Below are 13,663 nucleotides of genomic sequence, written 5' to 3'. Positions count from 1 at the left end.
AAAACAGTATGGTAGTGGCAAAAAGACAGCCATATAGACCAATGGAACTGAACAGAGAGCCCAGAAGTAAATCCATGTGTATTTTGTCAACTAATCTTTGACAAGGATGCCAAGAATGCACAATGGGGAAAGGACAGTGTCTTCAACAAATGGTGCTGGCAAAACATGCAAAAGAAAGAACTGGACCTTTATCTTATACCACAAATGAAAACCAATCCAAAATGGATTAAAGACTTAAACATAAGATTTAAGACTGTAAAAACCCTAGAAGAAAATACAGGGGAAAAGCTTCATGACATTGATCTTGACAATGACTTCATGGATATGACATGGAAAGCAAAGGCAGCAAAAACATCAATAAATAAGTGGGACTATATCAAACTAAAAAGCTTCTGTACTGCAAAGGAAACAATCAACAGAGTGAAAAGGCAGCCTATGGAATGGGAGAAAATACTTACAGACCATATATCTGATAAGGTGTGAATCTCCAAAATATATAAGGAATTCCAACAATTCAATTATAATAAAACTAATAACCTGATTTTAAAATGAGCTAAGGACTTGCATTTGTTGAGACGTGGATGGATCTAGAGACTGTCATGCAGAGTGAAGTAAGTCAGAAAGAAAAAAACAAATATCGTATATTAACGCATGTATGTGGAACCTAGAAAAATGGTACAGATGAACCAGTCTGCAGGGCAGAAGTTGAGACACAGATGTAGAGAACAAACATATGGACACCAAGGGGGGAAAACCGCGGTGGGGTGGGGATGGTGGTGTGCTGAATTGGGTGATTGGGATTGACATGTATACACTGATGTGTATAAAATTGATGACTAATAAGAACCTGCAGTATAAACAAACAAACAAACAAACAAAAAACTAATACTAAACTTTCTTTGGGTTATTTGTATGGAAATATGTTAATATAAATGTTTCAGACATTACATGAAATTTCTAAAAATCTTATATGTTCTGCTATAAAGTTATAAGTCATAATTCTAGTTATTACTTTAAAATGTGTATCTCAGAAATAACTAAATTTCCTTGTCAATTGCATTATTATGAACTTTCATCAAATCTTTAACCGTGGTCATTTTTAAGTCTTTTGTCATTTACAGACAGTTCTGGGTGTACTCTGATGCTTTTGCAAAAATGTTCCTATAAAAGGGTTTCGGGCTTCCCTGGTGGCGCAGTGGTTGAAAGTCTGCCTGCCGATTCAGGGGACACAGGTTCGTGCCCCAGTCCGGGAAGATCCCACATGCCACAGAGCAGCTGGGCCTGTGAGCCATGGCCGCTGAGCCTGAGCGTCCGGAGCCTGTGCTCCGCAACGGGAGAGACCACAACAGCGAGAGGCCCGCGTACCGCAAAAAAAAAAAAAAGGGTTTCATCTTCAAGGAATTCATGGAAAAGACTCTGACAAGTACAGGTTTCTGGTAACTGACTATACTGCTGAACTGAACGAATAAACATTTTCAGAACTCTAATGGAAAACTGATGAATTCATAAAAGTGCTAACAAAAGATCAAGATAAAAAAAATTAATTACATGGGACTGAGTGAACTGATGAGGATGATTATAATTTTTGTGACTTTCTGTTTGAATAAAAATAAAAAATCCCACAAGGACTCAGAGGCAAAAAATATACAAATCAATTTTCACTGCAAAGTAAAGGAGCGGTTACAATGGAGGATTACTGGACTGAATGTCAATATTATGACATAGTATGAGTGTGTTTCATGTTTGGTAATTGCAATCCTTGTTGCTTTTGTTGTGGTCATCCATTTACAATGCTTGGTGTCAGTTTATTTATCTCTTGTAAAAATAAAATACAGTGTGTGTGAAAAAATAAATTAATTAATTAATTAAATAAAATGAGCTAAGGACTTGAATAGACATTTCTCCAAAGAAAACATGCAAATGGCCAACAGGTATATAAAAACATGCTCAATGTCACTAAGCATCAGGAAAATGCAAATCAAAACCACAATGAGATATCACCTCACACCAGTCAGATTGGCTATTATCAAAAAAAGAAAAGAAGGACAAGAGTTGGCAAGGATGTGAAGAAACTGGAATGCTTGCACACTGCTGGTAGGAATGCAAAATGGTACAACTGCTCTAAAAAACAATACAGAGATTCCTCAAGAAATTAAAAATATGGGCTTCCCTGGTAGCGCAGTGGTTGAGAATCTGCCTGCTAATGCAGGGGACACGGGTTCAAGCCCTGGTCTGGGAAGATCCCACATGCCGCGGAGCAGCTAGGCCCACGAACCACAACTACTGAGCCTGCGCGTCTGGAGCCTGTGCTCCGCAACAAGAGAGGCCGCGACAGTGAGAGGCCCACGCACCGCAATGAAGAGTGGCCCCCGCTTGCCACAATGAGAGAAAGCCCTCGCACAGAAATGAAGACCCAACACAGCCAAAAATAAATAAATAAATAAATAAAATAAAGGGCCACCCTGGCTACTCTTTAAAAAAAATTAAAAAAAAATTAAAAATATTACTACCATATGATCCAGCAATCCCACTTCTGGGTACTTATCCAAAACAATTGAAATCAGGATCTCGAAGAGATATTAGCATTCCTAAATTCATTGCAGCACTATTCACAATAGCCAAGATGTGGGAACAACCTAAATGTCCATCAACAGATACATGCATAAAGAAAATGTGGTCTATACATACAACGGAATACTATTTAGTCCTAAAAAAAAAGGAAATTTTGCAATATGCTACAATATGGATGAACCTTGAGGACATTATGCTAAAGGAAATAAGCCAGTCATATAAGGACAAATACTGCCTGAGCCCACATATCTAAAATAGTCAAATTCATAGAATCAAAGAGTGGATGGTGGTTGCCAGTGGCTGAGGGGAGAGGGAAACGGGGAGATACTAATCAATGGGCATAGAGTTTCAGTCAAGCAAGTGAATAAGCTGTAGAGATCTGCTGTACAATTTCATGCCTGTGGTCAACAATGATGTACTGTACACTCAAAAATTTAAGAGGGTAGATCCCATGTAAAATGTTCTTACCACAGTAAAATAAAATTTAAAATACTGTATGAATACCAAAAAAACTCCCTATAATGTAAACAGATTAGTATTTTAATGCCCTTACATTGTTAAGGTGGAGGTTGAAGGTAGTGAATTACTTTAAACTGTGGGGAAGGGGGTGAACTCCCCAAAACATATTTTCATAAAATTACTTGTTCCATTTTCATACTTTTTAACCTGTTCTTTTCCACATTGCTCTTCTTTTCTATACTCTCCTCACCTCTCTGTATGTTCCATTGGTTAAAAATAGAAAATACACATCAAGTACTTAGAATTCTAGTAAATGGTAAGTGACTGAATACATGAATGAATGAGTTAATAAACAAATCTTCCTAAATAAGAAGTTTCAAGAAGGATGTAGAAGAGCTTATAAAAGCACTGAGGAGGAGGGGAAAGAGACTAAACCAGTTTTATTTAATTTGCCCCTGAATGCAACCCTTAAAATTAATGTTAACATCTCTCATTCAATGAATTGAGTTTGCCTGCAATAAAAGTCTCACAGAATGAGCTATATTAACAGTCATTTCATCGAATCATGGATGTTCACAAACATCTGATGCAAAGATGTTTATTCCTGTGTGGATTATGACCAAAGGAAAACCTGCCCAATTTGCAATAACATGGATGAAACCTGAGGGCACTGTGCTAAGTGAAATTAGTCAGACAAAGAAAGACAGGGAATTACCTGGCGGTCCAGTGGTTAGAACTCCGAGCTCTCACTGCCGAGGGCCCGGGTTGGGGAGCTAAAATCCTATCAGCCGTGTGGCACAGCCAAAAAAAAAATACAAATACTGTATGACTTCACTTATATGTGGAATCTAAAAAACAAACACACTCAAAAGACAAAAAATAAACTCACAGACACACAGGCTGCTAGAGGGAGGGGGTGGAAGATTGGAGAAATGAGTGAAGTGGGTCAAAAGGTACAAACTTCCAGTTATAAAATAAATAAGTCATGGGGAAGTAATGTACAGCATGGTGACTATGGTTAATAATATTGTTTTACATATTTGCGGTATGCGGGCCTCTCACTGTTGTGGCCTCTCACGTTGCAGAGCACAGGCTCCGGACGCGCAGGCTCAGCGGCCATGGCTCACGGGCCCAGCCGTTCCACGGCATGTGGGATCTTCCCGGACCGGGGCACGAACCCGCGTCCCCTGCATCGGCAGGCGGACTCTCGACCACTGCGCCACCAGGGAAGCCCCCTGTTTTACATATTTGAAAGTTGCTAAGAAAGTGGATCTTAAAAGTTTTCACCAAAAGAAGAAAAAAATTGTAACTATGTGAGGTGATGGATGCTAACTAGCTTTATCGTGGTGATCACTTCACAATATATACAAATATCGAATCATGTTGTATACCTGAAACTAATATAATGCTATATATCAATTATATCTCAAGTAAAAAAATGTTCAGAGGTGACTGAATAAATAAATATTGTGCATCTTTTTACTGAATTAATAAACAGTCATTAACATGAATTTTTATGATATTTAATGTTATAGACGTTTATGGTATACTATCAAGTTTAAAAAATGCTGGTTACCCAACAGTATATACAATATGGTTCTACTTTTACTGTTTTCAACATATATCATTATATATCTAAAAGAATATTTACCAAAATATCAGAATGTTCATAGTGGTTAACTCTTAACTGTGATAGGCTTATGGTGCCTTCTTTTCTTTTTTATTCACCTATATTTTTGAAGGTTTGCATAATTAATATACTTATTAACTTTCTTACCATGAAAGGTTGACATGGTATTGAAACGTGGGCACTTCCATATGCATTACCGAGGACAGTGCAATGTGTCTCTTCTTTCTCAGTGATAAGCTTGTAGAAGACCCTCAGAGCAAGACAACCAAGACTATGGAGCAAAGCCGGGAACAAGTTAAAAGCAGTGAATCACCAGGGCCATGCTGTATGTCATAAGGGCAATTCTCTATTTTCAGTTAAGTTTCCCACATGTCTGAAGTTGGTCTGATTATGATGAAACCATCGACAAGTCAATGCAATCAGACAAATGTTCAGAATACCCCTGTGGGTGCTCAGTGTTAAGCCAGCACCAGAGCAAGGCAGAGTGGGGTAGGGTGGAGTGAGGGCGGAGAATAAAAGTGTAACCTTAATCTTTATGTCAGGAAGCCTAAGATTTTTCTAGGAAGATGAGACCACCATACATTAAAAAAATTAGATGTAAGGATCAAAAGATCACATAACAGTACATAGCATGTGACTTTTAATTTATTTGCAAAGGTTGGGGAACTAACAGAAAATAGCTTTATTACTTTAAAGTCACCATGTTTATGGTAAAATTCTACATTTGGTTTATTAAATACCAAAGAAAGCAGTGGCCAGGTTCAGCAAAAGCACAGTACAAGAGCCTCCGGTTTCCCCTGCAACCACAAATGTCAGCATTGTGAATCCATCATAGCACTTTTTCCCACTGAGCTCTGCCTCAGAATCCTTCTTAACCCAACAGTCCAGGCAACTGCAGTTGGCACAGGAAATGAAACCAGTGCCACCCTGAGTGTTGGTATTAAGTACTATTGGAGATCAAGGGAGGAAGCATTAGCTGGAGTTGAGCCATCACAGCACTTCATTTTACCTCTTTAGCAGAATTTCCATTACATAAATATGCAGTTCCTTCTGACAGGAATGCCCTGTCCTCATCGGTCTAGAAACTCCTTGTCTGCCTTCAAAATGTATTCAAGTATCAACAACGCTGTTAAGCCTTCCTTGACTCCTCCACACCTCCCCAGCCCGACAGCCACAAACACACTATCATTCACAGTACTTGATCATCCTTCAATGGTCATTTAAAATGTTTACTACAGGGCCTTCCCTGGTGGCACAGTGGTTGGGAGTCCGCCTGCCGATGCAGGGGACACGCGTTCGTGCCCCGGTCCGGGAAGATCCCACATGCCGCGGAACGGCTGGGCCCGTGAGCCACGGCTGCTGAGCCTGCGCGTCCAGAGCCTGTGCTCCGCAACGGGAGAGGCCACAACAGTGAGAGGCCTGCATAGCGCAAAAAAAAAAAAAATGTTTACTACAATTATTTGCTTGCATGTCAGTCTTCATCATAAAAATAGCACAAACCTTGAGGGCAGGAAGCATGTCTCATTCATTTTTCATGTCTCTTGCGCACAGCACACTGTAGATAATAAATGTGTGTTTATTCACTTCTGCTTAGCACCAAATATTGCTTTAGGCACTAGAGAAACAATGAACAAGACAGGCAAGGGCCCACCTCTTGATAAATGGACACTCTAGTATAGAAATCAAACAGGGCCATGAGAGAAAGACTGAGTGTACGGTGGGGACAGAGGAGTTGGGGGTGGCAGTGGGTAGCGATACCTCAACTACAGTATCCAGTAAGTGAGTGACAGAAAGCAACCAACCCTGTGGACATTGTAATCAGGAGTACAGACTCATAGGTGACAATGACTTTGACATGTTCAAGCAACAAAAACAAACACACACACACATATATACACCAAGACCATTACATGAGATACATATAATAGACAAAGTCACAGAGACAGAGAGTAGAGGTTACCAGGGACTAGGGGGGAGGCAGAAATGGGGAGTTATTGTTTAATGGGTACAGAGTCTCTGTTTGGGATGATGAAAAATTCCGAAAATGGATAATGGTGATAGTTGCAAAGTGATGTGAATGTACTTAATATCATTGAATTGTACACTTAAAAATCATTAAAAGGTAAATTTTATGCTTGTTATATTGGTAATACAAACAATAACCGTAATAACAATATAGGTCAGTGTAAATGGAAAATAATGAAGGAGGGTGGGAATCATGGGAATCATAGGAATCAGACAGGTAGGCAAGGGCCACCTCGAGGGGTCTTGGACGCCTTGGTACAAAGTTGGGATTTCACTCTAATTGTAGTGAAAAGCCACTGGGGGGCTTTAAGCAACTGAAATAACATTATATAACATATTTACATTTTTAAAAGATCTCTCTGGTCTCTATGCTAAGAACTGATTGTATGGAGGCAAGAATTAAAGTGGAGAAAGGACAATTTAAGAGGATGTTGCAGAGGCCAGAGAAGAGACGAAGGTGACATGAGTGGTGAGCAAAGGACAGTGAAAAGTAGTTGGCTTTAACTATTTACAACAGCCAAGACATGGAAGCAACATAAACGTCCATCGACAGAGGAATGGATAAAGAAGATGTGGAATATATAATGGAATATTACTCGGCCATAAAAAAGAATGAAATAGGGCTTCCCTGGTGGCACAGTGGTTGAGAGTCCACCTGCCGATGCAGGGGACACGGGTTCGTGCCCCGGTCCAGGAAGATCCCACATGCCGCAGAGCGGCTGGGCCCGTAAGCCATGGCCGCTGAGCCTGCACGTCCGGAGACTGTGCTCCACAACAGGAGAAGCCACAACAGTGAGAGGCCCACGTACCGCAAAAAAAAAAAAAAAAAAAAAAAAAGAATGAAATAATGCCATTGTGGCAACATGGATGGACCTAGATATTAGCATACTAAGTGAAGTAAGTCAGACAGAGAAAGACAAATACCATATATCACTTATATGTGGAATCTAAAAAACTGATACAAAGGAACTTATTTACAAAACAGAAGCAGACTCACAGACATAGAAAACAAACTTATGGTTACCAAAGGGGAAAGGTAGGGAGGAGGGATAAATTAGGAGTGTGGGATTAACATATACACACTACTATATATAAAATAGATAATCAACTGGACCTACTGTATAGCACAGGGGACTCTACTTAATATTCTGTAATAACCTATATGGGAAAAGAATCTGAAAAAGAATGGATATTTGTAGATGTATAACTGAATCACTTTGCTGTACACCTGAAACTAATACAACATTGTAAATCAACTGTACTCCAATATAAAATAAAAATTAAATTAAAAAAAAAAAGTAGTTGGGGAATTCCCTGGCAGTCCAGTGGTTCAGACTTGGTGCTTTCACTGTGATGGCCTGGGCTCAATCCCTAGTGAGGGAACTAAGATCCCACAAGCAACACAGTGTGGTCAGGAAAAAAAAAAAAAGTAGTTGGCTTTAGAATATATTCTGGGGATATTAAAAACGGAATCATCGATAAATACGATGTGAAAAATAAGGGAGATAATTAAGGATACCCCTGGTTGGGGGGTAAGGAATTAGGTGGATGATGAGATAGGGAAGATTTAGGAAGAAACAGATTTGGAAAGGAGTATAAGAGTCCTAGTTCCAAATGGCCCTTAGACTTCCCAGTGGCCATGTTGAATTTGTAGAATAAACAAATGAATCCTGGTGATATGTTTAGTTATCCTTCCTACTACACATAAGTAAGACAAAAGCCAGAAGTTCCTTGAAGATACCAGCTACACCTTATCATAACCTTTGCATTCTCAGTATTCCTCAGCATAATAAGGAAACCTAATGCCTATTAAAGACGTAGTAAACAGGATTAAATTCAACTGACTTGACTAGGCTCTGTACAGGAGGCAGGACTTTTGATGGACCTCAGAGGTTTCCATGAAACAGAAAGATGGACACGAATATTTCAGGTTAGAGAATAGTACACATATATATCAATGCAAGTATAAATAAAGGCTAGTAAAGAGGCTGGCCTGCTTGGAGTTGGGGGGACACTCCAAATGTCAAGATACACTCACTTAGCTGAGAGGACCATGCTGGAATACTTCCAGAACCAGACCCCCCCTCATCGCCTCCAATGCTCCCCCTCTGGTCCGAGTCACCATTCTCTCGCTCACCTGGATTATTGCAACAGCTTCCCAACAGGTTGCCTGCTTCCACTTTTGCCGCCTTACAGATTATTATCAACCCAGGAGCCAGACCAGGTTTTACTCGTAGTAAGAGATAAAGTCATTCCCTGACCTACATGGCCCTCACCCTCTCCCCATTCCCTTCTATGTCATCTTCTGCTACTTCCCCCATGCTCATTCCATCGCAGCCACACTGGCCTCCTTGCTATCCCTCCATCACCAGCCACGTTCCCACCTCAAGGCCATTGTGCTTGCTCTTCCCTCCACCCCTTCCACTGGATATGGGCGTGGCTCACTCCCTCAACTATTCCTGTCCTTGCTAAACAGTCACCTTCTCAGTAAGGCCTTCCTTGCCTGTCCTAATTTAAAATGCAACCCCCATCCCCATCTCTGTACTCTCTATCCCCTCCCCTGCTTTATTTTTCTCTCACAGCAATCACCACCATTTGACATGCTGAATATTTCACTGATTGAAACTCCAGGAGGGCCGTGACTTTTTTTTTTTTTTTTTTTTTTTTTTTTTCGGTATGTGGGCCTCTCACTGTTGTGGCCTCCTCCCGCTGCGGAGCACAGGCTCCGGACGCGCAGGCTCAGCGGCCATGGCTCACGGGCCCAGCCGCTCTGCAGCATGTGGGATCCTCCCGGACCAGGGCACGAACCCACATCCCCTGCATCGGCAGGCGGACTCTCAACCACTGCGCCACCAGGGAAGCCCCGTGACTTTTGTCTTGTTGTTCACTGCTAGATAATATCCTCAGTGTCTAGAACAGGCACATGCCAGATTCTCAGTGAATATTGGTTTAATTAAATAATCCATGAATTCCTTGAGTTTCAGGACTATCCATAGCCCAAAAAAAGGTTAGAGCTGAGTCTCACAACTCTAGGTTACAGGACGGTGTATGTCCAGGGCTCTGTGGACTGACCCAGACAGCCACATTTTCTGCCTTTTCCAAAGGTGGAGGATAAAACAGCCAATTCTTGCCATTTCTGTATGTTATGCGCTGAACTGTGTTCTCCTTAAATTCATATGTTGAAGTTCTAACCCCCAGTACGTCAGAATGTAACTGTCTTTGGAGACAGGGCCTTTAAGAGGTGATTAAGTTAAAATGAGGTCATATGGGTAGGCCCTAATCCAATACCGTTGGTGTCTTAGAAGAAGAGGAGATTTAGACCTACAGGGAGTCACCAGGAATGAGTGCATACAGAGAAAAAGCCATTTGAAGACATGGCAAGAAGACAGCCATCTGCAAGCCAAGGAGAGAGGCCTCAGAAGGAAATCAAACCAACTGACCCTTGATCTTGGATTTCCTGGCTCCAGAACTGTGAGAAATAAATTTCTGCTGTTTAAGCCACCCAGTCTGTGATGTTTTTTATGGCAGCCCTAGCAAACAGGTATACCGTGTATGCCCAGGAGCTTGGCCAAATGGGAATCATCCTCACAGAAAGGACTGAATTGTCGTCACCAACTTCCTGACAATAATACCCAGAGGGATCAGTGCTTCCCACAAATGACGCGTTTCCATCTCAGTCAGGATGGATTCTCTAAGGCAGGGAAAGGTTGACGTGGCAGGGGCAGGGGAGAGGGGCATGGCAGCAAGCAGGGTCTCGCTTAGCTGTATATCCCACCTGCTCTCCACGGTCCCTATATCCATGGGGCAGCAGGAAAGGACCACAGAATTTCTCAGCATTGGAGAGAAACATAAAATCTCTCCTCAAAAATCAAATCAGAAGACAAATTGAGTTAGTGTTACTGGAAGATTAAAAGCTAAATAATAATATGAAGTGTTATATAAATAAAGGCCATAGGAAATACAGCACAGAGAAGGTGGCATAATCAGTGCATGGAGCAGAAGCGCCAAAGGAGTGGAGAGAAGGGGGCCGAGTGCACTGAAGAGGGCCTGGAACAGGGCAGTGTAAACTGACCTTGCGGGGTGGGGAATTTTCAGGGAATGCAGCATAATCACAAACAGAAAAAAAAGCCACCAGCCTGAGACTAGTCATACACTTAGGTCTTGTTCCTACATCTGGCAATTACCATAATTCCCAAGAAGTAACTTTTTTCTTTTTTCTTTTTTTTTTGCGGTACGCGGGCCTCTCACCGTTGTGGCCGCTCCCGTTGCGGAGCACAGGCTCCGGACGCGCAGGCTCAGCGGCCATGGCTCACGGGCCCAGCCGCTCCGCGGCATGTGGGATCCTCCCGGACCAGGGCACCAACCCGTGTCCCCTGCATCGGCAGGCGGACTCTCAACCACTGCGCCACCAGGGAAGCCCCCCAGAAGTAACTTTATATTAATATTTGCCAGAGTGTATTTGCAGGATTGTAAACACACACTCAAAAAATAAAACAAAATAAAACTGAAAATTGGGGGATTAAATAGGTTTCTTTATTGCAGAACTTCTCAGAACTCAAAGTACATTTGTAAATCTCCCCCAAATGATTAGACCATAAATCCTTTTTTCCCATGAGGATTTCAGCTAGCAAGTATTTTCGGGAGCATCCCCTTAAACCTTCCTGATACCACTAGTGGGTAGAAAAGGTCAACCAACCTATAGTGAGCAACACAATGCAAAGCACCAAACCAAAACAGTAGTCAAGCCCCGAAGCTGTGCTTTCAGACCAGCAGATATTTGTAGAGAAAGAGGGAAAACTAAACAAAACAAGATAAAACAAAACAACAGTGATCCAACCAGTAAATAGCATTAGAGTGTGGCTGATTTTTTTTTTAAGTAATCAATATTATTGTTTCTATGTGGCTCTGTGCTAAAAATTTTACCTCAAAACAATCCTTGTAAAATGGGTTCGAAAATCACTTTCACTTTACAGATAAAAAAGCTGAGGCACAGAGAGGCTAAGACTTTGCTCAAGGTCACACAATAACGGACAGAATCAGCCTTACATCCAATTAGGGAGGTAATTCCAAGAGCCTTCAAAAACCACAGCCTGAAACACAGAGCACCTGTTATACACCCAACATAACGTTGAAAACAAAAAATCATGGCCTGGGCTTCCCTGGTGGCGCAGTGGTTGGGAGTCCGCCTGCCGATGCAGGAGATGCGGATTTGAGCCCTAGTCCGGGAAGATCCCACATGCCGCGGAGAAGCTGGGCCCGTGAGCCACGGCCGCTGAGCCTAAACGTCCGGAGCCTGTGCTCCGCAACGGGAGAGGCCACAACAGTGAGAGGCCTGCGTACCGCAAAAAAAAAAAAAAAAAAAAAAAAAAAATTATGGCCTGGAGTTATAATCAATTCCAAGCAGTATTTAGGACTGTTCTACCTTCTCAAGAAGACCCGGTCAGTCTTGGGGCTGAGGCAAGATCTCAGAAGCAGATAGTTCTGCCCAAACTGGGAAGAATCTGAAACTGGGTTCAAGGTAGAGATAGCTGACCACAGGAAAGGACAGAAGCACTTGGAGGTCAAGTGCAACACAGTTCAGAGACCTGTGAGGCCAGTGACGGATCGAGAAAATCCACCCAGGGCAGGAACCAGACATCACTTTTGCTGCCAGCAGCCTCCCCAGCAGCCGGAACATACGGTCATTTCCTGCATCCCGGCGACAGCAGAAAAAGGTTCCTGTGAAAACTTGCCCTTGGAACAGTTCACATTATGAGTACCTGCTTTTGCCCTCGTACTTACCACAGTAGGAGTACCAAACACTTGTGTCAGAGGAGTTACAGATCCAGCGTTTCTCTCCAGGTTCAGTAAATGTGGAAGAAAACAGGGCGGAAAAAAGCATAAATGGGAACATGATTCAGTATCTTCAAAACTTTAAAAATGCAAGGACAGTCAGTAGCTAATCATCAGACTCTTCCTTTTTAATAAGTAGAAAAAATTTAACTTAGTCATCAGTCACATGATTTCTGAGTTCCTATCCGACTGTTTCCTCTTTTGAATGTGTGTGTGTGTGTTTAATATCTGAGCACTTGCTGCAAGAGGAAAGGAAAATGATTCAGAATGTACTCTTTGCGAACACGTGATACAAATGAGAGCACAGAGCTTTAAAAACAAAATCAGGTATTTCCCAATCAATAGTAAAGAAACCAGCCTGTAGGTCTTCTTTAAAAGATCAAAAGACTAGCACTCTTTATCCCTCTGCATTGCTATTCTCTCGCCCACAAGTTTTTTTTTTTTTAAACCCTAAGCACGCCCTCCTATTCCTTCTTTCTTTCTTTATGGCCGTGCCGCTGGGCTTGGAAGCGTGGGGTCCTAACCACTAGACCGCCAGGGAATTCCCTCCCACAAGTTCTTTATACAACAATTCTCACGGCCAGAAAGCAGAACCTAAAGCTCTGAACTGAACAGGCTCACACAAAGTGTTTCTGCTCGGCAACAGGTTCAGCCAGAGGGTAGAGCCCAGCTGGATGAGACCCCAGACACAGGACATTAGCTGTAGTTCTGCATGGTGGGCGGGGGGGGGGGGGTCTCACCAGGCTTGAGAATGCATTCACTTTAGCAAATTACAGGTCCAGGGAATACCTTAAAATGGTCATTATTTTGTGTGTGGAATGTATTTCATTCCAAAACTCTCACTTTGTTCTAGAAAAACAGCCACCCCTTTAGATGCTTTGCTACCTGAAATTCTTTAAAGGACATGGTCTGGGATTAGTAGCCAAAAAATAGCATGGAATTGGGGCCTTAAAAACCTACAGGTTTAGAGGAAAATAATCATATTTGTAAAAGGTTTTACTAAAAACTGTACTACTTTCCCATTTTTTTAAAGGTAAATATCCATGGGGTGGGGCGTAGTCTGGGGAAATGGGGAGTTGCTCAATGGGTATTGTTTCAGGTTGGCAAGGTGAAAAAGTTCTAGAGATCTGTTGCACAGCAATGTGA

The 13,663-nt window shown here is 42.0% G+C and overlaps 1 protein-coding gene across 2 annotated transcripts in view; it reads right to left on the bottom strand.

The window, feature by feature from the left end:
* Positions 1-12,607, bottom strand: part of LY96 (lymphocyte antigen 96) — a 31,289-nt gene extending 18,682 nt beyond the window's left edge. For both annotated transcript variants that reach the window (XM_004280562.4, XM_049700383.1), the window contains exon 1: positions 12,467-12,607. In XM_004280562.4, coding sequence (XP_004280610.1) covers positions 12,467-12,578 — 112 coding nt within the window. In that variant the 5' untranslated portion in view covers positions 12,579-12,607. The remainder of the gene's footprint in view (positions 1-12,466) is intronic.
* Between the last annotated feature and the right edge of the window lie 1,056 nt (positions 12,608-13,663).

The sequence above is a fragment of the Orcinus orca genome, chromosome 17, assembly GCF_937001465.1.
Source record: "Orcinus orca chromosome 17, mOrcOrc1.1, whole genome shotgun sequence".
NCBI lineage: Eukaryota > Metazoa > Chordata > Mammalia > Artiodactyla > Delphinidae > Orcinus > Orcinus orca.
The sequence above is the reverse complement of the archived record's forward strand: the minus strand, read 5'-3'. Positions and strand labels throughout refer to the sequence as shown.